The sequence below is a fragment of the Lonchura striata genome, chromosome 10 (genome assembly GCF_046129695.1).
Source record: "Lonchura striata isolate bLonStr1 chromosome 10, bLonStr1.mat, whole genome shotgun sequence".
Classification (NCBI taxonomy): Eukaryota; Metazoa; Chordata; class Aves; order Passeriformes; family Estrildidae; genus Lonchura; species Lonchura striata.
In genome coordinates, this window is record NC_134612.1 from 2,909,219 (window position 1) to 2,934,872 (window position 25,654).

At 46.5% G+C, this 25,654-nt stretch overlaps 2 protein-coding genes across 7 annotated transcripts in view; one reads left to right on the top strand and one right to left on the bottom strand.

The window, feature by feature from the left end:
• Nucleotides 1–4,771: 4,771 nt before the first annotated feature.
• On the top strand, nucleotides 4,772–20,236 carry MAP6D1 (MAP6 domain containing 1). Its single transcript, XM_021555818.3, has 3 exons — nucleotides 4,772–5,315; nucleotides 15,472–15,589; nucleotides 18,133–20,236. Exons 1-3 carry the CDS (start codon nucleotides 4,816–4,818, stop codon nucleotides 18,208–18,210), a joined length of 696 nt encoding a protein of 231 aa, XP_021411493.2. The 5' UTR covers nucleotides 4,772–4,815; the 3' UTR covers nucleotides 18,211–20,236.
• Nucleotides 20,237–22,936: 2,700 nt separating this feature from the next.
• YEATS2 (YEATS domain containing 2) overlaps nucleotides 22,937–25,654 on the bottom strand; it is a 48,087-nt gene continuing 45,369 nt past the window's right edge. For all 6 annotated transcript variants that reach the window (XM_021555794.2, XM_021555789.2, XM_021555792.2 and 3 more), the window contains one exon: nucleotides 22,937–25,316. In XM_021555794.2, the coding sequence (XP_021411469.2) occupies nucleotides 25,166–25,316 (151 nt within the window). In that variant the 3' untranslated portion in view covers nucleotides 22,937–25,165. The remainder of the gene's footprint in view (nucleotides 25,317–25,654) is intronic.

The window sequence follows — 25,654 nt, forward strand, 5'->3', positions numbered from 1 at the left end:
TCTGCCAGACAATACAAGGCGCGTGCTTTCCTAGAAGGGAAATGGAACTCAAATAAGGCTAATATGGTGAAGTGGTTTTTATTGTTTAAATTATTGGATAAAGTGAGGCAATGGTCTTGTTTGATTTGAAACTTGAAATACGTGAAGCAATACTGGATTGTTTGCCAAGGCTTATGTACTGGTTTAATGGTCCAGCTTGTCACTTGTGCTTATTCGGCTTATTTCTGTTGAATTCCAACAAGCTTTTAGATGTTGTTAGATTTTCCTACAATGACAAACCAGAACTCCAACAATATCCTTTTTATAATTACATGCAGGGGAAGAATGACATACTGTGTTTTTTTATATTCTACCAAGAGTTACACTGCTTTCTGTATTCTTTCACTGCATTGATTTGCAGGTGGGGTAGAGGGGTATTCATTAAGCTGTACTGTATTGTTACTTTTCTTTAAGGTTTTTCTAAGAATTTTAAACCTGTAACATCTGGCTCAGAGTCTGCCAGTTGTAGAAAATAAGCAAAAACAGATGAGGTGACCGAGATGAGCAATGCTGTAAACAGAAGTAACTACTAAAGTAAACCTGAGCGTAGTACCATGACCAGTGTTCCTATTTCACAAGTAAAAACTGGATTTGGGGTATGCTGCTGCTCTGTGCCTGTCATGCAAGGATGGTTCTGAACCCATTGCAAAAGGCTTACGCATCTGCCCAGACACAAGCTGGTGGGTTCCAGCCCTTTACTCTTTCCTGTCAGCTGAGTTAGTCCTTCCACATGGACTGACCTGCCAAAGAATATCTTGTGTTTATAAGAAGCAACTTTGAGTGTGTTTTTACTTTACAGCAGGACCTCACATATAATAAATTTACTGTGGGGAAAGGGAATACATAATGCTAAGTGGCACCAGTTTTAATAAATGATGGAGTACATAATTGGTGTAGACTCCCTGTCCCAGGCTAGTGCTTATTTAGTTTTTTTTTTTTCTTCTTTAGAAAAATGAGACACTTGAGGATTTGAAACTTCATGTGCCTGGCAACATAAATGCTTAATAATTAAGGAGGTGGAGTACCTTATGTTACCAAATATTCCTTTGCTCTCCTGAAGTTTTCTGGCTTTCAGTTTCCAGTCTATCACTTACTCCACTTTCCTGCTCTGTGCTGTGGTATTCTGGCCAAGCCTGTTATTTCTCAGAGCTTCAGCCACAGTGCAGCCCTGCCTGCAGCAGAGGGAGGGCAGCCCAACATGCAGCGAGAGCACAGCACAGCCACAGAGAAGCCAGCAGCAGCAGCAGCAGCAGATGATGGCCTCTGAACAGGCATGTCCTAAGGGAGCATTTCATGCCAGGGGAGCTCAAAAGCCATACCTCAGACTACTTCACATGCTGCGTTTGCATCTGTTGTCTTTGTCCACTCTTTTTTCTCCCTCTTTCTCTTCCTTGTGTTACCTCTTGTCCACTCAACAGTTTACCTAGTCTCTTCAACAATTATTTGCTGAGAATTTTTCAGAGATCCTGGCTGAAAGGAGTAATGCTGCAGGAAATAGAGTGTATTAAGCCTGAAGAACATTATATTTTACAGGTGTAGTAGGATGAGCCAAAGTTGCAATTAAGTTCTTCAACATAGCACCAGTACCTCCTGGCCCTGTATCATCTGCAGAAGTGAAGTCCCACTTGTGCTGTGGTAGACCTCTCTGCAGCGTGTTGCTGCACTCTCAGCTTGCAGGAAGGGTATCAAAGCACCTGAAAAAAACATCCTGGAACTGCCACAGAGGTTTGGAAGTCATCAGCTTTCCAGCCAGTGGCTGTGGTTTGAGGGTCTCATGCCTAAGCTTCACCTTAACTTTAGGCATAAGAGCGTTCACCCTTCTGAAGGCTGTTGAGTATCTCAGTTTTTCTCGTTTATAGAGACCCTAGAGGTGTGTACCATATGTAAGGTTGTACAAAAATCGTCACCAAGCAGTGGCTAAGCAATGGGTTTCATATCATTTTGCACCTGAGCCTTTCTGCAGCATTGTCTGGGAAAGACAAACTATCTTTTCTGTCCAAAATGACTTGAAAACTGCAATAGGAAAACTAATTCTTAGTCACTCAGACAAGGAATGCACTGAAGTTACAACAGCTCACTAGAGTGCATAAGAGACCTTCTGGCAAGCAAATACCCTTGCAAAATGTGGCATCAACACGTGTCAATACCAGCATTTAGTCACGCCTTTGACTGAAAAAGAAATTAGAAGAATGATAGAAAAAGCCCAAAATCCAACCCTAGGAAAAAAACAACAAAAAATAACCAATCACCTAAAACAAAACCAACCACACGGAAAGACTTTCCCCTCCCTTTTCAAAGAGATTATTGTGAATAAAAATACAATGTGGTGATTATGTGGACACTTGGCAGAGACAACAGCTAGTGTTTGTGTAGGAAAACAGCACTAAGTATAAAGTCGTGGTTAATCATGTAGAGACACAATTCTTCATCCTTTTTCAGTGGGTTAAAGGTCTGCTTTGGCCCTATGTTTAAGGAATAATTTGTTTCAGTGATCTGCTCTATTGGAATTGCATTTTAGTGTTAAAACTCTTTGTGCTTTCAGCCCCCATTCCTGGCAGCAAGCTGTTTTGCTTTCTGATTTGATGGCTTTTGTCTTAGTGTTGCAGTATTCCACCCCTCCTCCTCCCAAGCTTTTAATCATGACAAATCTTCTAAATGCAGACAACTTTTTAATCTCATCCAGCATCTTCTGGTTTTCCTGTCTGAGTTAGCCTTTGTGCCAATTTCATCCTACAAGCTGTGATGAGCAGCTGCTCAAAGCACTCCCTGATGCTGTAGGTGGGCTCAGAGACACGCAGTGCCAGAGCTGAACTCAGTACTAGGAAGCGTCAGGCACAGGATGAGCAGAGACATCCGATTTATTCTCCAGTGTATTTTGCTAAGTCAGGCCTAGGAACAAGGATCAGAGCATCATTTGTACTGTGCCAGTGATAACATGATAAAGCGGATGTTCTCTTTTCTCCCATAGCTGTAAAGTCTGTTTCTCTTTACCAGATGATTTATAGCTAAAATTACAAGGTAGAATAGAGCAGATCCAGAAAACCATGAGCAGGAGAAAATTAATAAATGTCTCCCTTTATATTCCTAAAAGTAGAATTACATTTGTGGAGTTTTCAGACAACAAATGAAACACAGCATCCAATACATATAGTATTGTGACAAGAGTTCTTGTGTTGGGATCAAAATGTTTTTACCTGACATTTCTGAGTCTCCTTGCCCCAGCTGACATGTGAGGAGGGGGGGATGGTGAAATCAAAACTGGTAGCAGCAGGGGCAAGTGCTAAATCAGATATTTAGGACAACTGGATCATCTGCAAAAGAATTTATTTTTGTCCCATGATTGTGTTTCAGAGAGGGGCCAAACACTCAAGGAGAGGTTCTGCCCCCGTCCATATGCACATTTCTAGTCCTCCTTCACACCAGGAGCAGGTGTAAATCTGGACTGAAGTGAGGTGCTAATACACTAGGATAGAAACTGCTTAGCTGAAACAAAGCAATACCTTCTCAAATTCCGTTGAGTTCCATTTCATAATTCATTTCTTAATAAAGCCCCCACAGAATGGTGGGGGTTGGGTTGGAAGGCAGCTTAAAGATCATCTCACTCTACCCCACTGCCATGGGCAGGGACACCTTCCGCTATTCCAGGCCTATCCAACTTGGCCTTGGACACTTCCAAGGATGGAGAATCCACAGCTTCCCTGGGCAACCTGTTCCAGGGCCTCACCACCTTCATTAGGCAAAATATATTTCACATATTTAATCGAAACCTGCCCTCTTTCAACGCAAAGCCATTACCCCTCACTTATCACATAACCACCTGTAATTGGATTATTATATTCTGAAATGAAATGGCTGTCCTGATAGCCTCTTAAAAGATTTTCCAATAGGTGGCATATCAGTTTATCTGCATTCTTCAGTTTTACAGCCTTGCATTTCAGTTTGGTGACCCTTAGGGAGATTCAGCTTTTGTAATAATGCACTGAATGGGGAATTGTGGAGGAGCATTATGTAATAAGTGGCTACCAGCCATAAAATGTCAAATTTCAAAACCCTGACTTTATTCCTGTTGTAATTCTGTCTGTTTCAATGTTTGTGCCAGGGCTGTTTGGTTTTGAATCTGAATATATGAAAGGAAAGCTGTAATTTGCAGTCTCCACCAAACAGTAAAGGATGTAGGTCCTATATTGAGGTATATAATAGATGCTCAGATTTTGGTAAATAGTATTTTAAAATTGAATTGGTTAAACTGTTAATATAAATGGAGGGGGATTATGAGAGGTGGGGATTTTTACGAAGCTCTTGGAAACCAACATCGCAATGCTGCTGTTTCCCACCCAGATAATTCATTTTATAAGCGCCGGGTTTCGCATACTAATGCTTTTCTAAGTGTTTACGGCCGCTTCGAAGGTACACTTGAGCGGTACCATCCAGCTAGCGCGGAGCACCGTTCCTCGCCTGGCCGGTGCCGTCAGCGGGCGCGCTCCGGCGCTCCCGGGCAGCGCCGGTGCCCGCGGGGGGCGCAGCCGGCGCCGGCCGCGCTCCGCTCCGCTCCGCTCCGCTCCGCTCCGCTCCAGCCCCGCAGCTGCACGGGGCTCCCGCCGGCAGCCGGGTCACGTGTGCGGGCCGTAATCCCGGCGCGGGGGTGTCGTTACCGGGGAAGGGGGCGGCAGGAGGAGGGGCTGCCGCCCATGAGGGCTGAAGCCGGGAGCGCGGCCGGCTGCGGGCGCCGGAGCCGCGGGCGCCGCTGCGGGCGAGGCGGGGGCTGCGGCCGCGGCCATGGCCTGGCCCTGCATCAGCCGGGTATGCTGCCTGGCCCGCTTCTGGAGCCAGCTGGACAAGTCCGACCTCTCGGTGCCGCTCACCATCCACAACTACTCGGACATCGAGGAGCAGGAGGACGGGCCGCCCCAGCGCGGCGGGCCCCCTCCGCGGGGCAGCGCTCGCCCGCCCGCCCCGGCGCGCCGCCCGCGGGACGCCGCCGCCGGGAAGCCGAGCGGCCGCAGGAAGAGCCGGGCGGCCGCCGCCGAAGAGCCCTTCGCGGCGGAGACCCAGTACCGGCGGGACTTCAGAGCGTGGCCCCTCCCGAGGAGGGACGACTTCCCCTGGGTCAGCGCCAGTAGCGGCGGCGGCGTCGGGAGGGACGGGGCCGCCCCCCTGCCCGCCCCGGGACGCGCCGCCTGCGCCCTGCCCGGCGGCGGCGGCAGGCCGGCGGCCGACGGCCCCGAGCAGCTCCGGCCGCGCTCGCAGGCGGACGGCGGCCACACCACCTCCTACAGGTAACCGGGCCCGGCGGCTGCCCCGCTCCGCCCCGGGCCGGGACTGCTCCTCCGCAGCGCGGGGCGGGGATGCCGGCGGGCGGCCGCGGTGCGGGGGAGCCGCCACCGAGGGGAGGGGAACGGGGGCTGCCGGCCCGCCCGCGGGCTCAGCCTCTCGCCGAAGCCGCCTTTGCTTTTGGAAGCGCGGTCCTTAAACGCGTCTGTGATGCCCCGGGCAGGTGCGTGGCCCCGGCGGCCCCTCCGCGGGCCGGGGCAGCGCAGCCGGCCTCAGTGCGCGCCGCTGCGCGCCCCGCGCCCAGCGAGAGGAGGGAGCACGCCGGGCTGGGACCCGTGGTGCCAGCCCTGGCGCAGCTTCACCCACCCGCTGCCGGCACACACGGCTCCTCCGACAGCCGGAGCTGCCAGAGTCCCGTCCGTGCCCAAGAGCCGCAGCTCTTTGTGGCATCATCGTTTTCCTTTTAAAACTCCTGGAATGCGACATTCAAGGCGAGCCGAATTACAGCCTTAAAAGATTAGTCAGACAAGAAGACATTTTGCACGATATATCCCCTATGTCATATAATGGGCAATGGAAAAAATTGTCACAAACCACTTGTCTCAGAACCTTTAAAAATTAAGTGACTTACTGATGTCTTCCTTTCCCTCTGAACAGTATGACCGATTACAGATGCTTATTTTCTGGAACAAGAAGTCAGGTGGAATGCACCTAAACCCAGCTTCTGTTCTTATTGACATCCTCCATGGAAGGAGAGGGATTTCAGCTCCTACAGTACTGCTGTTGAATATTGTATCAGTTTCATGTTGTTACCACATGCTCCCTCATAATGATGTTTGGCAGGTTTTAATATACCTGCGAGGTATACTAATAGAGTAATTATTTTTATTCTAACTGATTCACAAGTATTTATTCACTTATTGCCTATTATCTACCTAGGAGAAATTTCTCTTCATCACTGCAATTCATTAGATTATTTATCACAGTGCTTTTAAGACAAGCTGGGGCCCTCGGGGAGGATTACCAGCCTGCACAGCAGTATTGCTTATCCCACTCCTCCTGCACAGGCAGCTACGTGCAGTTAACATGCAGACTCTGAAAGGATAACTGCAGTGCTTAAATTTATGTGCTATTTTCTCCTTTGCCACATCTCATAGGACAATCACAGAGTAATTATTGATTTTGAGGTAAAGCACTTTTCAGTTTCAAACCAGCAAGGAATTACTTCAGAGAAGCCTGTGTCAAACAAGACTAGCAAAATTCATCTTTCAGAGACACATCCATCTCCACCTCGTTGTGAAGCCTCCTCTGCCTTTTCAGCCTGACTCGAGAGGAAGGCTGCATCAGCCTGCATTAGAGCCACAGCTTTCTTCTAGCTGTTCTGAGTGCTCAGTCACTTCTCTCACCTTCTTCCTCTCCGACTTGTCTGTTCTTACACAAGGCTCTCTACTGTCATCAAAGAACAGTTTACAGATCACAGGACTGTGGCAACATACCAACAAGCAAACCAAACTAAATTTTACAAAAAGTGAGACTTTAAGGTAGTTGAATTACTCACAGCTGAAAGAAGGAGCAGTTAATGACAAGAGTGGAGGCACAAGCCAGGGCAGCCACACCAGAAAAAAGTTCCCATATAAAGCCTTTTAGCTGTTTGAAGGCACAGTAAACAACTGATGCAGACAGAACTATATAAGTAAAACCACTTTGCCTTATTCCAGTAATTCCCATAGTTTCTTTAGATTATCACCTGGTACAACATCACATTTAAGTTGCCCTACCACTGAGCACACAGGCGTCACAACAAGCAGCAGGAGAAAAGTTCACAACAGTTTCACAGGCTCCAAGAGTATATTTTAATTTAGATTTTTTTTTAAAGACCAAGCATGTACTTGGCAGAGTTACACTCATTATTAGTTACACTCGGGGTACTGGGTTTGTATTTGGTAGCTTCAGTGATGGCACTCCTACAGTCTGAAGCAGGGAAGGGCTGATCACAGCACACCCACCTTTGGTAAGCTGAGCACTCACAACCCACAAGGACATTTCCATGAAAACCACTACAGTTCACTCCTCTCATCTTATTTTCCAAAGGCAGCACTGCAGTCTGCAAACATTTTTCCAATATTCAGATAGTAGCCGACCAGCACCATTAAGGATTGATATTCTTCATCCTTCTCTGTATCAAAGACCATAAACCCCCTCCTTGTTTATTAAACTGTCCCTTGGTGGCCATACACAGCCTCACTGTGCTCTGGCAACAGGGATCTCCCGACTTCTTGTAGACTGTACTCCCCCAGAAGTGCGAGGGCAGCAGGAAGTCACATCACCTGTGGTAGAGGCAGAACAAGGGGGTTTCTCTTACTAAGGCCTCTTGTGTCCTGAGGAGGAGGTTGGTGAACCCCATGATGTCTTTGGAGTGATTGGAAAAAGGAAGAGTGTCCTACACAGACAAGCAGACAGGGACTCTTGCAGCAAATGGTGGAGACAAGCAAAGGTATGATAACACATGTTTTTTTAAGACAGTCTCACTGCCTTGCTTGGGAGAATATTAGGGAGATTCCCTCTTTTCTGCTTGCAGGAGTAACAGTGAGAAGGTGGGGCAGCTCTGAGGACTGGCTTACCTGCATGGGGAGCTGTGTCCACTCTCCCAAGAAATGGGTCATTTGAGTCCTTTGTGCTCCAGGTGCTTCAGCAGGTTCTGTGCACAGCTGGCAGGCACGCACCAGGAGGCTCTTCCTGGAGGACTGGCTCCTGCAGTGTGGGCACTGCTGGGCAGTAGCCTCTACCTGTACTTTGTGACTGTGCCAGGTCTCAGCAGCTGCCTGGGCTTGCTTAGTGGGAAAGACAAATCAAGTCTGTCTTGAACAAGACAATGCAGAAGAGTTGGCATTGATACATGATCCACTCCATGCTTTTTATAGCAGTAGTGGTTTTCTTGCTTCACTCTGTAAGGTGTGATATAAATTTCTTTAGGTTTTGTACTTTGGGATTTTTTTTAATTCAGGAATTGTGACTCTGGAAGCCTATTGTGTTTGTTTCTGTGAAGCAACCCAGTGTAGTGTTGAATCCCCTGTAACATTCAGCACATTTGATGTGCTTTCGTGTATCAGTGTAATTCTCCTGTGAGGCTTCATTCTGCATTCTGCTTTAAACTCAGAAGGAAACACTGCTGCACAGAAATCTGTCTCTACATAGTGAAGCTGGTCAGCATGACCTGGCATTTCCCAGAACAAAATAAACCTCTGGGATCAGTCACTGAGGCTGGAGGAATCTGTCTATGGCCAGAGTAAAGATGAAATTGGAGGGGGTGTTGGAGCAATACCTGTACTCCTGAGGAAGCGAAGATTTTTTGTGTTTTGGAACAATAACTGAATAATAGGTGGAAGGAAAGCACAACTGCCTGCCCTACAAACTATTGCCCTGTGTCCCCAGATCTTTGGGCAGCTTCTTTCTCCCTCCAGTCCCTGAATTTTGGCTGCAGTTTTGCAGGGTCTAAATTAAGTCAAACCCAATGGGGCTGCATTGTGGGAGCTCAGGCACACAGGTTAAGGCAAATCAATACAAGCTGCACTTGAAAGCCTAAAATGGGATGTGCTCCAACTGTGAAAAGATCCCGAGGACTGCTGCGGAGGGTTGCAGTAGATTACACCTTACTGATGCTGGAGGAGGCAGAAGAAAGTGCTGAGTGGCCTCTCTGCACCTTCCCAAGGGTTTGTCCTTTGGTGTCACGGAAGTGACTTCTCCCTTCAGCAGTAAATTGCAGGTGCTGTGTACTTTTGGCTTTGCAGACAATTAATTGTAGTTCTAGGTCTTGATTGCATTTAGCAGACGTTCTAGAAATAGAGAAGTGCTTTACTTAGCTCCCATAACAGGGGATGAGAGAAGCTGGTGCTGTCAGCAGGTATCCCCACCTGGCTCTGTTCTCTGGATGTCATCTTCTTACCATGTGAGAAGGCAACAGGGATGAAGGCACAGCTTCTCTGTCAGGGCCAGTATTGCTGGGAGGAGAACCCTGTTCAAGGCTTAGCTACACTATAAGTCACTACAGACATCAGTTTTCCCTTCAGTAACCTGCCAGCTTTTGGAGAACAGGTGTGTAAGTGAAAACGTTGCACCAGAGCTGTGAGCAGTTGTTTTGCCTCTTCCCCCTACCCATCATCTTTAGTTGTATTGTAATACTTGGGGAACTGGGAGGTGTCTGCAAATTTCTGCACACACACACAGTGCAGGCTCTGAGCAGAGCCCCGTCTCTGCAGTTGGGGTTTCCATGACAGGTATTTTGAGCAGGTGTGAGAGTCAAGAGCACCCAGCTTGTTTGCACTTGGGAAGCACAGCAGTGCATAACACCAAAGTGGGGCCTTGAGATCAGGAGGGTTTCCTGCTCACCCAGAATGAGCCATGTTGTTCTGATGAAAAGAAACTTCATAAAGAGTTGGAGTAATTAAGGGGAAAGGTGTCTGTTGTGCCATTGCTCATGATTTTTGAGAATAGCAGATGGAAGATACCTCAGCAATCTGAATTCCCATCTTCTTGTACAAATACTCGGCACGTGCCATTCCATGACCATGAAGCAGACATCCCCCCACCAGGAGGGATACCACAGAGTAAAGGGTTTTCCCCATAACTATGGATGCATTCATAGTGTATTACTTGGCTGCCTGTACATTCATCTGCCTTCAAATAGTGCTTTTGTAGAAAAGCAAAGCGAACTGTGGTGACTCCTTCACCTTGAAAAGCATCTTATTATTTTGCTGTGCAGAAAACAGCAGAAATACTTGAGCTTGTGCTCAGGAATGTGTGGGATCAGGGCACACACCTGAGCTGGCAGGGTTAATAATGCTGTGTATGAGGAGCTCCATCCTTGATCCAGCAAGATCTTTAAAGGCATGCTTATCCTTAATAATAGCAGTAAATCTTTTATAATCAAGGCTTACAGTTATCTTTACATTCTTAAGTATCTCGCTGCTTGGGGAAATTAATACTCAAGCCCCTGATTTTTATGCTATTTAAGAAGTAAGCTTGCTTGGTGCAGGCATTGGGATGGATCCAGTGCACTGCATAGCCTGGCTGGGGCAGAGAGAGCTTGGAGGGGCACAGAGCTATGTGAGGAGAGACACAGTGGGGCTGGGAATAGAGAGGGTGTCTGTTGTGCAAACTGTGCTGTAGAACTGAAATGTGTGATTCAAAGATGTTCCTTAATGTAGGAGGAATTTCCTCCACTTAAAGTCCTTTCAGCCTTTATGTTAGAGTGAAAGAGTGCAAAATGGGTGGATGGCAGAAGTCAAGACCCTCAGACCTACCCACACATCCCCTGTCACATAGTTCTGATAAAAGAGAAGCAGCTACCTGTCCTGTCAACCAATGTAAGTGCTGCTTCCTTAGGCATCTACCTGTGAGCAAAGCAAGTCCTAAAACTCACCCTAAGATAAGAGTTTGAGTCTTAGGGGTTTTGTCTTGTACTTTCATTCAAGTCTTTTGCTGTTGCTTCCTTCTTGTGACTTATGAACAGCTCCAGGTGCTGCCTGACCATATGGGAGGTGAGAGTTGAGACAGGAAATACCCAAGTGACTTCTTCTGCTTTCCTCCTCTGTAACTCCTGTGCACTGGTCTGTCTTTCAGCCGTGTCTTTTCTCTTCCCCGGTATTTTTTCCCCTCCTTCAGCCTTTCCCCCATTTCTGTCCTCATGCTGGGCTCTTCGTCTAGGTAGGAGAATGGGCACAATCTGCCTCTGTGTCTGAGGGTTGGAAGGGCAACCCACCAGTGTCTGACACAGCTCAGAGGAGAAGCAGTTTAATGGCTCCATTATCCAGGAGGGCTCCTGACTTTGTCATGCAGAACTCTCACTGTGACCATGACTTCTAATATTTGCAATGTTCCATTTGCCAGGAGACATCATAGCACCCTCCCTGACTATGGAGGTCTTTCCCAATCAGTGGACTTAGCCTGTCCCTTGGGAGAGCACTGCTGGCTACCCAGCTCTGCTTGGGCAAACCAGATGAAATGCCCTGACAGTAGCCTGTGAAGGGCTGTGTTGCAAACAGACATTTCACACCCCACTCCTTCGGCCAAAACCTCTCCCACACCAGTCTGACTTCCCCAGGGGACATTTAGAGTAGTTTGTCCTGTCAAAAGAAAATGACAGACACCCCAAGCTGTGCACACAAGTTTCCTTCTAAAGGGAAATTTGGAAGAATGTTCATTATGCTGTTTAATTCTGACTGGTGTGCTGGATATGAGAAGGAAGAAGGGAGAAGAATAAACACAGACTAGGTCAAGCAGCATAGCTCTGAGTTATGGTCAGCTATACAGAACGAGCCTTTTTCTCCAATTCTTAAATAAGGAATTTTACGCAGTGGCTCAGAACCACCATTGATAATTAATTATGCGAAGCAAACTGTGACATAAAGATGAGGTACTAAAATGACAACTGTTCTGGTATTGGTGCTGTATGACTATCAATGCTGAAGATAAATCTGTATGGAAATAGCAGCTCAGCACTGCAAACAGCACTGTTGGGATTTCCACTGTGTGCCTCCCTATGCCTAACAGAAGTGCCCTCCACCTTGGTGAAATTACAAAGCTTTCTAGGCTAGATTTTCACTACTTTGGGGAAATAAAAAGGATTTTGCAGACAGCTTTATCTGCAAAGCAGAAAACATTAGCAGAGCACATGAAAAGGGGAAAGAGCTGGAGGCTCACATAGGCTGGTCATTGTATAGCTCACAGCATCCAGCAGCTCGAGCTGCAGCAGCAGACACTGTGGTTGGAAAGGACAGAAGGACCAATCCCAAATCCACCATTCCCAAATCATGCCCTGAAGTCTGCAAGGCCACACTATGAATGGTGGTGGGGCTGTCTCTCCTGCCTGGCTCCCTATCTCAGCTGTTCAACAGCCTGGTACCAGCAGTCCTGCTCACCCAGGGGGGAGGTGGCAAATAAACAGCAGCTCAGTGAAACAGCTCTCATCAATGCTGGGCTTCATCACAACACCCTGGTAATTAACAGCCCCCAGTGGTTTTTTTTTTTTTTTTTTTTTTTTTTTTTTTTTTTTTGGTTGGTTGTTTTTTTTTTGTTAGTTTGTTTCTAAACTATATACATTATTTGTACTCCCACTTGCTCCATCTCTCATCACCACGGGGGTTAAACTGTCCCAGCAGGCCACCAGCCTCCCTCTCCACACTGCACAGATTCCGACCTTCCCCTGCAGACACATCCCCACACATTACAAAAGAAATGCCTTTTCCTGAGCTCTATTAACTGATTTTGAGAAAGAGCAAAGAAACAGTTGAAAAAACAGTGATGTATATGATCAAAGCACTTGCAGAAAGTTGCTTATTAATTATTCCTAGAGTGAGCTAAAGAAACAGCAGTACACAAAAACCAGCCCTTCCCTTTTGATCCCTACTGTTTTAAAGCCTGTGTGCTACTCAGCGGGGTCTTTCTCTTTCACAACCCCAATGGCTTAGTACTTCAGGTACCACCAGTTCATTTCTATTTATGGAGATCAAAAATCTCACCTCTAGGTTGCAAGATGGATGGACAAAACAGAACCTCAAGAGAGTCTGGTCACCAAGTTCTGGACCTGGAGGCTACTTTTCTCCATTGCAGGTCCTTGCAGTCCCAAAGTAACCCAACAAATGCTGCTGTCTAGGCACAAGGAGAGGAGGAGAGGAGTGCAGTGGGAAAGATGAAGATGACCATCTCCAGCAGTAAAAACCAGTCTTGCATATTCATTCCCAGCAGCAGCTGGACATCACACTACACAGGGTACAAAGGGGAAGACAGTCACTAATCTTGTCACTTGATATCTAAAACTAAGTAATATTAAAAACAGGTCATTCCTCTTCCCCCAGCTTTGATCAGATTGATTCACTGAGGACTCCAAGACTGATTTCTAGTCAAGTCTCCAGACTGATATTTGGGCTCATGTTCTTTCTGACTGTTGGCTTTGCAGCTGGAGATAGGAACATGTGTCCTGCAAGCTTAGAAGCAGAGCAAATTTAGTTAGCTGCACTTCTTGACAAAAGGTCGTAATACTCTTTCCTTGTTTTGAGTAGCTCAGCTCCCAAAAGGAGTTAACCTAAGTTGTCTCTGTTTTGCTCCACCCTTCACTTTTGGCTCAGAGTTCTGGGTTCCCCCAGAGCAAAATCCCAGTTCCAAATCAGAAATGCTGCTCTGTGTTGGCCATGACTGAATCTGCCTTTGTGTTTCTGATTCTGTGGGGAGCATTTCCTCAGTGCATGTAGGTGCCTCAAAAATAGTTTTGACTATCCAGGCTGAGAGGAGAATGGTTTGACTTCCAGCCAAAATGAGGGTCTTGTGATCCAGAAGGACTGTTCTTGGGGGCCTGCCAAATCAGCAAATGATCTGCTATAAAGCATCGAGACAGACTTGGCTGCACAGGCAGGCAGCACAGTCATTCATTGAAAGCTGGAGACACACTCCATTGCAGCAGGGAGACCAGTCAGCACAAGGATGAATGGTTAGGAATCAATGCCACCAGCATTCTTGAGGAAATTGGGCTTTATGTGGAGCAGCAGGTTCCAGTTCCTAGAAACTGCAGGGATGTAACTGATGGTTTTGTACCATTTTGCTGGTATTTTGCCCAATTGTTGTATCCTCCCTCTGGCTGTACAGCAGAACAGAGGTCAGATTTAACTCTGCTTTCATTCACATCTGGGATTCCCTGCTGAAAAGTTGCCTTCTTGGGGCATTACTTGGCCAAAATCACCTTTCTTCAAAAGTGCTGCCTTATCCTGAGGTGTTGCAGGAAGGGAGCAGGAACGCCACCACCAGCACCAGAGGAGCTGCATGGGCACTCACCTGCTGCCTGAGCAGGCCCAAACAGCACGGGGCAGAGAAGGCAGAAGGTGGCAGCTCAGGACAGCAAGAGCAAACTGATTATAAACAAGATTTGCAATGCAACATAGACAGCCCTGACAGGGGCCTGGCTTTGCTTTCCAACACCAGGAAGTTCTTCCATGGGACATTATCCATAATACACCAAAAGGATCAAGTCCAATCTACACATTCTAAAAGAACACTACACACCTATGCACTTTAAGTTAGATATTTAAAAGAGGAATTTACAGCTATTGTAAATATAGCAAAATGCATGCTTGGGAAAACGAAACTCAGCCTGTGATCAAAGATAAGCCTGACACATTAGAACAAGTCTCAGTCTTACCCCTTGGTCTTGTATATAAGTAGATATTAAAATGTGGTTATTGAACCATGCCAGGGTATGAAAATAAGATTATCACATCTCGGTTAGTCACCTCTCCTTTTGCTACAGAAGCTGCCTGAATTTGTTGCCAGAGATACACACACAAACAGAGCAGACTTCTGGCTTCCTCTGGGCAACAAGACAGCTCAGCTGGCTGCTACTGCAGCATCCAGAAAGTCCAGAAAGGCAAGGGCATTAGTGAGGCCTGTTTGTGACAAGGGGTGCAGAGAAGCAGAGGGAATGCTGCAGAAGGGAGCTGGCAGCTGAACTAAGCAGACCCTGCAATGCTGTTCTTTGGTGCTCTCAAAAGGTGCTCCCCCTTTCTCAGTGCAGTCTCTGCTCCCATTTCTCAGATGATCCTTTGGAGAAGCAACGCCTTCTCAGACATCCTCATGCAGATTTAAAGCATGACCCCCATCTGAAGGAAAATCATCAACGTAAGCATCTGCCAGCTGAGACGGTGTCTCCCTTTGGATGCATTTCAGACTGAGCTGCCACAGCTGTGCAGCTCAGCACACACTGGCAAACACATCTGCTGCCAAGAGAGCCACAGCCAAGTAAGTGGCCAATGTGCCAGAAAGTGTTTTACATTGTAAGTGGTCTATGGGCTAGCATTCAAAAAATAACCCTGACTTCTTATCCAGCAGGGAAGCATCAATGACCTCTAGAAGGGAGCACATTTTGTAGGAAAAAAAGAGTTAAGACAGAGAATCCAGTTAGCCCAGTCTGTGCCTGTTCCATCTTTCAGTCTGGGCTTTCTGAGAGAAACAGGCTGCTTGGCTCAGTTCTTTTATTCTTGGTACGCCTCAGAACAAGGTCAGCCTTGCAAGCTGATTGTATCCCACCTTGCCTTCTGGCTTTGCAACCACTCTGAGCAGAAGTACCCTGTAATAATGTTGTCTTTTATGAGTTCTGTCTTGACAATCTCATTTCAGACAAGAGTATCGCCCATGGACTGGAGCAAAACCATCCAAGCCTATAAAGTCAAAACAAGGCTTCATTATCCCAGAAGACCATTTTGTTCAAGAGACAAGCTACAAAGCAGACTTTAAGGTAATTAGCAGTTTTTAAAAACCCTAAAGTCAATGTGAATAATGCCCAAAGTGCACATCAGAAACTTCTCATATTTGATCACTGTGGTCTATGTAGGGTAAAGCCACATCCTCATTGACAACTGTTTTGTCACTACCCATTGGGTTATGTGGCCATCAGAAAGGCATGCTAGACAATGTCATACTGTAACTGATCATAATTCAACCCAAGACAAAGATTTTAAACTACATGACAGAAAGTTCAAGATTTACAATTCCCTCAGTTGGATACCGTATGTACAAAGCGTGTGCCATCACCTCTCTGTGCCTGAGGTGCAGCTAACACCTCCTGCACTAACTTTCAGCAGTCAGTGGGGACTAGCACCAGGGTTGCATAGAGAGATTTGGCCTCTGGGCACAGGTGTTTGCCTCGGAATCTTTGCAGATCACTGCCTAAAGAACAGCACCTGCCCAGCTAGCACAAAACTCTCCCTTGCTGGTGTGGGCAGAAGCTGCCCCCACTATGAATGCCAAGAAGAACAACATGGCTGTGATGAATACACAAGCTGCACAGCTCTGAGACTTCCTTGGGATTTTCCTGTGAGTTTCTACAGTTTCTTCTGTGAGTTTCTCTATATCAGCAAAGATAATTTTCTTGTTGTGAAATACATATATTGTTGAAAATCCCATGAGGAAACATTCTGTGCTCAGCATTTTCCCTGACATGGGGCCTCACACTCCCCATCCCCAGAAGAAACTAAAGTGCTCACTGACAAGGCTCTGTTTTAGCTACTTTTTGCATTAGACCACCGAAGAGAACAGCACCTCCCAGCCAGCCACAGGAATTGTTCACAGGCTGCACTGAATAACTCAGAATGCAGTGCCAGGGCCAGGGCTGAACTCCCCAGCCACAGTGTGCTATGCCAGTAGAGGTAACAGCAGCTACTCCAGGGCCACATGTGAAAAGTAAATCTTTGCCTTGGAGGAGACAAGGAAGAAGTGTTTAATCAGCAGATAGTCAAGTGCCTCCTCCACAGAGGCTTGCTGGCACACTGCTGCGACAAGGCTCATGATGGGTATAGCCAGCTCTGCTGAAAGTGGGACAGGGACCTCAGGCAAAACAGAAATTGCAAATCTCACCAAAACTTCCTCCTTGCTCTGAATAGTCTGGGCTGTTTGCTGAGGTACAGCGATGAGGATAGACCTTGCCTTTAACCCTTTAACTTTGTATTTTACCCTTGTTAATTTAATTTTGCATTTTGACCCTAGGGAGTAAAAATAGAGTGTTTTCCAATTTGTCAGACAGAATGCAAAGAAGATCCCTGAAGGTCCCTATCCCAGTTCTTAAGGAAGGGAAGGAGAAAACTAGAATCCTAGACACAAACACATGGCTACCAAGGCCACTGCACTCTGAACCATGCAAGCAAAGGTCCCACATCTGGAGCCCCAGGGCACCATTACAGTCTCTCTAACAGACAGCTTGGCAAAGGTGTAGTCAGGAGTGAAGATGGTGCCAAGAAGCCACCAGTCCAAAGAGAAGTCAGATTGGTTCACACCTGGCCATTAGGATTTTCCCTCTCACCTGAAGTCCCTGGCTTTGCCAGACATATGAGAATCAGGTTTATGGTATGTCCTGACAACCTACATGTAGGACTCAGGCTGCTGGTTCTCCCCAGCCACTGAGCTGTGCATATGTTGTTTGTAACATTGCACTTCTTCTTTAGTATGTCAGATGCATCCCCAGAGGAATGGAAAAATCAGAACAATGAAACAACATCAACCAGAGATCAATAGCTTTCCCTATACTCTCTTTGCCTGTTTTGCACTTCTTTCTCTGCTTGGATGGTGCCATCAGCATACCTAGCAGAGCTTTAGGCCCTTTTATGTTTTATGGCCAGTTTCAGTTCGAGTCCTGGGCTGGATCCACATCTACAGCCAGTCCTATATAAAATCTTTTGAGTTTTCAGCATTAGGGATGACAGGAGCATCCAGGTGTCCTTCATGCTTCAGTACAACTACAGGGGCTACATAGTGCATGAAATTCTAATTCCACAGACATCAGAGAAAGCAACCATTGTTATCTCTGCCTTTCCTCCAGGCGTGAGAAGTTGACATGCTTATCCAAGTCCTTACAGTTTAACAGCCTGGCACATCCAGTAGCCAGTTTTTCTCCTTTGGATCCTCCAGGCCTGCACCTCTATTCACAGCAGACCTGGACTGTGGCCCCATAAAGCATTGCAATGGAACATTTTGATGGAGCCTGGATGGCATTCTCCAAACGCTTAAGGACCAGACACACACCACTGTAATTCCTCTCGCTTAAATCCAGCACCCATCCAGCAGTGAATTTGTTGTGATGCTTGAAGAGTGTTTGCTAGCATCACACGTGCCCTTGAATCACCCTGTACAGCAAGGCCAATCTCTCTGATGCCCAGCCATGGGCTAACACCTGGGTGTGGTTACAGGGAGAGCAGATAGATCCTCACAACACCCCAGCCCCCTCAAACTCGACAGTTGTATCCTGTGTCACACTAACGTGCTTTTCTCCCTTCCTCACCCCACTAGATCCCAGAGGTGAAGACCAGGTTCTCCCCCAACCCTTCTGCTGTTTTCCAGGCACCATCACGGATCCTCAATGTGTGAAGCTGGACCCTCCTCACACCCAGGCAGCTTAAACTTGGAGTTTCTGTTAAGATGTATCACTATGCAATTTTCATGAGGAGTGTTAAGATCAAAGAACGTGTGTTATCAAAAGCAGCTCCAGTGATTAATGATATGCACACACACTTTCTGTTAACACAACAAACTGCAAAGCACTTGGTTCAGGACTGGCAGAACACGCTGCAAGGAGTGACCTAGTTTTTCACCGGAGCAGGTTCATTGCTATGCCAGCTGGCGTCACATTAGGAGATTGGCTTTGGGCAGCAAAGGCAGGACTGCAGGCAACATCCCTACTCAGAAATACACAGGGTAGGAGGGAAAACAGTCACAAGCAGGATGGATAATTAAAACCCAAACCAGTTTTATTTAGCAACACCCTCCAAGTAGGCCACTGAAAAACAGGGAGTAGTCTGGCTGACTTCTGAGCTTCTTGAGGGGTTTTGGGAGTAGGACCTCAAATGGCATCACCAGAAAGCACAGCTTCAAAGGGCTGGTCTGAACTTCCAAAGTTGTTTTAGAAGCTGGAGGAAGCCAGCGTCAGTGAATTCTAAAATACATCTGGCACATGCAGTGTCTTGGGCCTTTAAGGCTGGGAAGCCGGATGTTTCCAAAATTGGAGAGCTGATGCAGGAGCAAGAGAGGACTGAACTCCAGGAGACAGCTCTGACAGCAGTGCACCATACTGGTTGGAGAGGAGTGCATGGATACAGCCAGGCACCCACCAGGCTCCTCCAGAGGATCTAAGATACTTACATAACTTGTATAGCTGTTAGGGTGACTGTAAATATTGTACATGGATTTTACCTAAAGCAATCTGTGATCCTTTAATGAAAAGGATATGCTTATACTTTTAATAAATGTTAACTCTTTGCATATGCAAGGTGGAAAATATTGCCTTGAAACTCCTAAATTATCGCCTGTATATTGGTAATGTTAATGCTAGGAGCAACCACAAGCGAATGTTACTTAGATATTCTTCTTAAAGAAAAATGTAATGTAGAATGTAAGCCATCTGTCATTTTTAAGATAGGCCGTTTCAAGTGTCATTGTTCTGAAGCTGATTTTTTTAGACTGCTGTGCATTTAACTTTTGCTGAGGTACATGTGTTTTGAGAAACCATTTTTTTAGCCTTTGTTCATCGAGACTTTACAATTTCTATTTCAATAACTTATGCAATATAATTAGTCTACCGCTTATTTAATGGATTTATTAATTATTTTGGAAAAAGAAATTGAAAAACTTTTACTTTGTGTTTGCAACACATGTGTTGTCCAGAACAAGGGAAACTATCCTCAGACTTGAACAGTGATCAGATACTCATTCACCTGTAATAAAACAGACTTTTACACAGGAGGATTTTATCTTAACCTTCTTACTAGCTGAAGTCTAAGATAAATTTAATGAACTTCAGGGATTCTGCTAAAATGTATGCATTACTGTAATTCCCATAAGAACAAGTTTTGGGCTGTTGGCATGTGAATTGTACTTGCAATACATGCAGACAGCATCTTCTCACTGCATTATGTGAGAATTTAATGGTGCCATCCCTGTTCTCTACAGTGGGACCGAACACAACCACCAGAATAGGGAGCACTTGCAGTAAGCTGCATTTGGCTGGGACAAGGGATGGCTCTTCCCACACTCATCCTTGGAGAAACCTGCAGTAATCCCAGTGCTTGCCAAAATAATTTTTCAGGAAATTCATTTGAAGCATTTAAACTGTGCTAAAAGGAGTTTTGCATGTTAGATGTTTCTAAGAATTCAATCTGCTTGTTTAATCTCTTTATAATGTTTTTAACAGTTTTGTTCAAACAATTTAAGTTCATTTCAATCCTGGACTTTATTAATGACAAGGAAAAAAAAAGTAAAAAGGAAATTGTCTATTATCTCTTCTTATTTGACTGTATTTCTTAAAAAATGTGATCCATGTTTAAACAAATTGGTAATATAAGCTTGTATTTTATCAAATGGACTGAATTTAATTTAATAAATTAAAATGTATTTTGGCTATTTGTTCTCTTGGGTATTTTTGTTGTAAAATACAACCCTTAGGTATTCAACCTTGCAGTACAATTTGTCACTGCATGACAGTAGGGCACACTGGACACCAAACAAGGCATGAGGATGCATTCAGAGCCATCAGCAGTCAAGTCCTAACTCCTGGAGCTTTCCCCCAGGCACAGCCCCCAGCAAGGACAGCTTGAAGGCACATTCAGAGCTGTGGCCCAGCTACGTTCCCTATGAAATGCAGAGGTTGGATCCACTTTGATGCTCTGCAGAGCCTTTCTGCATTTTCTACACTGTGCCCTGTTAAGTTTCACCTCAGTTTCACTCTGCCGTCTCACACAGATCACAGGAAAAGGTGATAGCATTGAATGTTAAAAGAGGTCACTGCTTTACAGTTATTCCCAAGAACATTTCAGACAGTAAAAGTGCTGAAGATACAACCAGCTTCCCTAGACAGTGCAATAGCTCTTCTAGCTATGCCTCAAAAGACTTCAGGAGAAAGCTAAAGGCTCACAAGCTCACATTGAGCTGCTGCTCAATGTACATGAGCAATGAACAGAAGGAAAAGTGAGCAGGTACTTACCACTGTAAGGTCTAGGGTGATGCCACTGGCTGTCAGTGTCTGCAACTTACCTGATTTTGTATGAAAAATGCCTGCCTCAGCCAAATTGAAAGGTATCACACGAAATTGCTCTGAAGAAGTCAAATCTACATGAGTTTTGCCGGCTCCAGGGAGTCGTGACGCCAGAATTGCTTCCAACACTGTTCTCACACTAGTATTTGTCTTCCCAATTGCTCTGGGCCCATGTCCAAGTCCTTCAAGGATTTTCGACTGAATCACACTGCAAGTAAGGGTTATTTGACACATAAAGAAATGTCCTTTAAAAAGGGTTTACACCCGTAACTTTAGAATTTACTACCTCTAGGATGACACTGAACCTGCTTGTTTTGTTTAATCCTGCTGACACCTGGGCTGTTGGGATGCTGAAGGTGAATTTTGTGGCAGGGAGCAGTGAATACCTGCACTGCCATAGGCTCAGTGTAAGCTTTGGTGGGGGAAATACACCATTGCTCAGGAGAGTTGTTGTGAACTAGCAAAATTCCCAAGCAACACATTTCTGATTTTCTTGCTTTCATAAATTGCACGTTTCTCTCTGCATTGCACTGATTTGAGAGCGAAGCATCAGATGCAAACCTCTACCTTAGTCATACCCGTTCCCTCTAGCTTGGTTACTGCAGTAAGGACCAACCTGGTTTGCCACAAAGGGATTGCTGGTGCCATGCAACCCAGAAAGGCTGTGGTTACTTCCAGGGCAGGAGGCACTTGTGTGGCATTTAGCACTAAGATGGTGCTGTGCAGCATTTCCAAAACAACGGCGCGTCCGACTGTTCACAGACACTCGGCTCCTCCCTACAGGGCAGGGAGAACGCAGAAGTTTGGTAACTTTGCTTACTCTTTCGGTTCCTGCCCGTGCCAAGTGCCGGTGCCCAGCGCTGGCAGAGGGTGGCGGGAGCTGTGGGGGGGTCTCCATCAGGGGTCTCTGAGGGGAACCTCTGTGAAGGGGTCTCCATGAGGAGAATCGCTGTGGAGGGGTCTGAGGCGGTCTCTGAGGGGAATCTCTGTGGAGGGCTCTCCATGACGGGGTCTCTGAGGGGAGGGACAAATGGTGGAGAGGGGGAAGTCCTCTGTGAGGGGGTCTCTGTGAGAGGAGGGAGCAGTGAGGGAATATCTGTGAAGGGGTCTCTGTGGAGAATCTCTGAGGGGGTGTCTCTGTGAGAGTTCTGTGGAGGAAGCAGAGGAGGGGTGTCTCTGTGAGAGTTCTGTGAAGGGAGGAAGCTGAGGGGGTGTCTCTGTGAGGGGGTCTCTGCTCCGTGCCGGACACCGCCGGTCCCCGAAGCCATCAGAGGAGCCGGGGCCGGCCTGAGGGAGGGAGGAGGCCACCATTGGCAGTGAAGGACTGAAGACAACAGAAAAGAAGTCGAGGGGAGAGCATTTTGGGTTTTATTGGGGCTTTTTCCCCATTTTTTTAGGGACTGGGGGGGTTGGCTAGTTTTTTTTTGTCTTTGCCTCTCACCATCCATCTTCTATTTGGCAATAAGTTCAACTAATTTTCCCCAAGTCAAGCCTGTTTTGCCTATGGCAGTAACCAGTACATGTCTGTTTTTATCTACTGACTTCGTTGATCTGCCCAGGGCAGTGATGGCATCCCCATCTGTGATGGCATTTAAAAGACCCATACTGTGGCACTTGTGGACATGGTTAACGGTGGGCTTGGCAGCCACTACTAGACTTGGTGACCTTAGAGGTGTTTTCCAAACTCAGTGATTCTGTGCTACATTGTCCTCACCCACATGAGGCATGTTACTTTCTCCCGAGTTCTGGAGTGACAGCGGCTGGGCCAACCTCAACCCACCTTACTTTTGAAAAGTCTTCCACACAAACCAATGACTTGCTATTTAAGCAGGCGGCTCTGGAAGACAAAAGGTTGGAGGAGCTCAGCTCCTGGCTTCCCCTTCCCCAGCTTCCAAAACCAGGAGCTTTTTAAAATAACTAGAAAATGGGAAAATTACCTTTTCCTTCAGATCAATTCCTATGGATAAGAATCCAGAACTAATTACGACATTCTGAATACACAGAGTACAAAAATATCTGTGGATCTGGAGAAACTTTGAGTGACAGGTGACAGTCAAGACAATCCTAGCACAGCTAATAAAAGAATTTATTGTAAACATACGTATATTACACAATTATACAGTATAATACAGATAACATGAAGGATTTAAACACTCAGCATTACAAATAGGGGCAATATTCATAAAGAGATCTTTAACTCTTCAGAAAGCCAGAGAAATATACTGTAACATTTCAACACACCGCATCTGTAGCATTCCACAAATACCTGAAGGGATGTGTGAAATTTCACAACCTCCATCTTATCTCCAAGCAATTCCCACAGGAACTTCTCACCAACAAATTTTTCTCCCACCACTATTCAAAATGCAAAGAACTTGTTGCAAACATTTCCTACATCTGAAGAACTAAACAAATGTGTCACTTTCTATCTGCTTTTAACAGTTTATTTTTCTTCAGCAAACTTTATATACTAATATAGCATCTCCTAGGAGAATAACCTGTGGTTGCTCAGAAATGTAGCAATAGATCTCCACTACAAGAACCCCATTAAGAATGAGAGGTTCTGTACCTGCCTGCTTGAGGGCCAGGTTCAGGACTTTTTCTGAAACTCCATCCCTCACAGAAAAGCAGGACACAGGCAAAGAAGCCACAATTAGCAAACAGATGCCCAAAGATGAGCTCCTGCATCCTCAAAAGCTGCTCTGGGTGTTATCAGAATCCCAGAACAAAGCCTGCAAGAGGCAGGGGCTGGAAATGCATGTGTACAGAATCACAGAACAGGCTGAGTTGGAAAGGACCCACGAGGATCACCGAGTCCAACTCCTGGCCCTGCACAGGTCACACCACATGTCTGAGAGCGTTGTCCAAACACTTCTGGAACTCAGGTTTGGTGCCCACTGCCCTGGGGAGCCTGTTCCAGTGCCCTGCCACACTCTGGGTGAAGAATCTTTTCCTGATGTTCAGTCTAAACTTCCTCTAACTCAGCTTCATGCCAGTCCCCCGGGTCCTGTCACTGGTGATGAGTGAGGAGATTGGTACCTGCCCCTTCGGAGGATGCTGAAGACCACAATGAGGTCTCTGCTCAGTCTCCTCCAGGCTGAACAGACCAAGTGACCTCAGCTGCTCCTGCCACAGCTTCCCCTCAGACTCTTCCCTGTCCTTGTGGCCCTCCTTTGCATGCTCTCCAGTAACTTAATGTCTTTTTTTATATTGTGGCACCCAAAACTGCACAGTACTCGAGGTCATTGCAGATCAGAGCACGACTAAGTCTGCCCACAAGGCTGCTCCCACAGAACCTGCAGGCTGTCGTGATAGCGACAGGGATGTGAAAATGCCCTTCTCTTTCATGAAGTACACAGGGGTGCCTGAAAGCAGTACAGACCCCAAGTTCACTACAGCCTACAAAGCAGGGGTCTGCAGCTCCCCAGCTACCTGGATTCCTCCCAACTCAACACTGAGCTGGAACGTAATCACTGCTGCTCAACTCCGTCACACTGACCTCCACTGATAATGTCAGGGCTAAGCTGTGCCCTTTCCTTTCACAGGCAATCCTGCACTCAGCTCACCCCAACAAGCCAGGATTAGCTTTTGAATCCAGAGCATCTGTAATGTCCTTCCTAGGGGGCATTTAAGTCCTTCTCTAAATGCTGTTTGGATTTCATCCATTGGTCCCATTTCCTAGATTCAGGGTTCAGGTTCTGCCACTCTTTTATTCAACAGAACTGCAGCTCCCTGTTAGCTGTTAGATGAACTGAGAGGGGCTTTCTTGCAGACCCCAGTTTTATTTAAGGTGGAGAAGACAGGTGGCATCCCATCTGAGGTACACAGTGCTTTCTTCAGTTTAACAACTGCATCAAACTTATACTACTTTCCTTCCAAGTCTGAAACCTCTAACTGAAGCATTTTTCACAGTTCCTGCACACTACTGTAGTTACCATTGCCTGTGTTCTAGCCCCAAAAAAGCACCAAAAGATAACATTCTGCTCCAACCCCAGGTCAAGAAAGATAACTGTAGTTTAATGTTTATAAAAGGCTTTGTATTGTCAAAGCACCGCACCAACAAGAGCGAGGCCTCAGTACACCCCTGTGAGGTAGGTATCCTGCTCCCCATGCTCAGAGATGGGGAAACTGAGGCACAGAGTGATTAAATCAAAGGCCATGCAGCAGATCAGAGACCCAGCTAAGATCAGCACACTGGAGGTTCTGGCTGTTTGGCCCATGCTCCACCCATGACAGCACTGCCAGACAAAACAAGCATACTGAAAGTACAACAGTCCCACAGGAGTCCCACCAACTTCACAATGGCTTGTTCACACTACCAGCAAGCACCCATGGGGGAGGACAAAGGGGTGGTGGATGTGGGGTGGTCAGGATGTTGTCAACGAAGCTTTCTTCAGCAAGGTGTTGATAGCCAGGCTCAGACATGTCTCCCTCACCAGCAGTGTTCCTGAGACAGGTAAGTGCTGGAGTTAGTAGCAGAACTTCTTCCTGCAGTCAAGACATCAGAGGATCTCCCCAAAAGCAGCAAATCTTTGAATTTTTGATCCCACCAGGCCTCTCTGTGTTGAACAGAACCTATGCCAAAGCAGTGCTGCTCCCACAGCGCTTCACAGTTCAGGCTGATACTTGGTGAACGCTGCTACAACATTAAGACTCGTACAACACCACTGGTCATCTGCCCTCCAGCACTCTTCAAACCTCCTGGCAGCCCAGGGAGGCACTTGCTGGACAAGTGACATGTTTCAGCCAGCCCAAGCCTACAAACCCCAAATATTGTCTTTGCTC

Bases quoted from the DNA above. Each gene is read 5' to 3' on its own strand.
- MAP6D1 (XM_021555818.3), top strand. From the start codon at position 4,816: ATGGCCTGGCCCTGCATCAGCCGGGTATGCTGCCTGGCCCGCTTCTGG. The intron at 5,316-15,471 runs GTAACCGGGCCC...ATCTCATTTCAG, and splicing joins GGCCACACCACCTCCTACAG to ACAAGAGTATCGCCCATGGA. The intron at 15,590-18,132 runs GTAATTAGCAGT...TCACCCCACTAG, and splicing joins GCTACAAAGCAGACTTTAAG to ATCCCAGAGGTGAAGACCAG.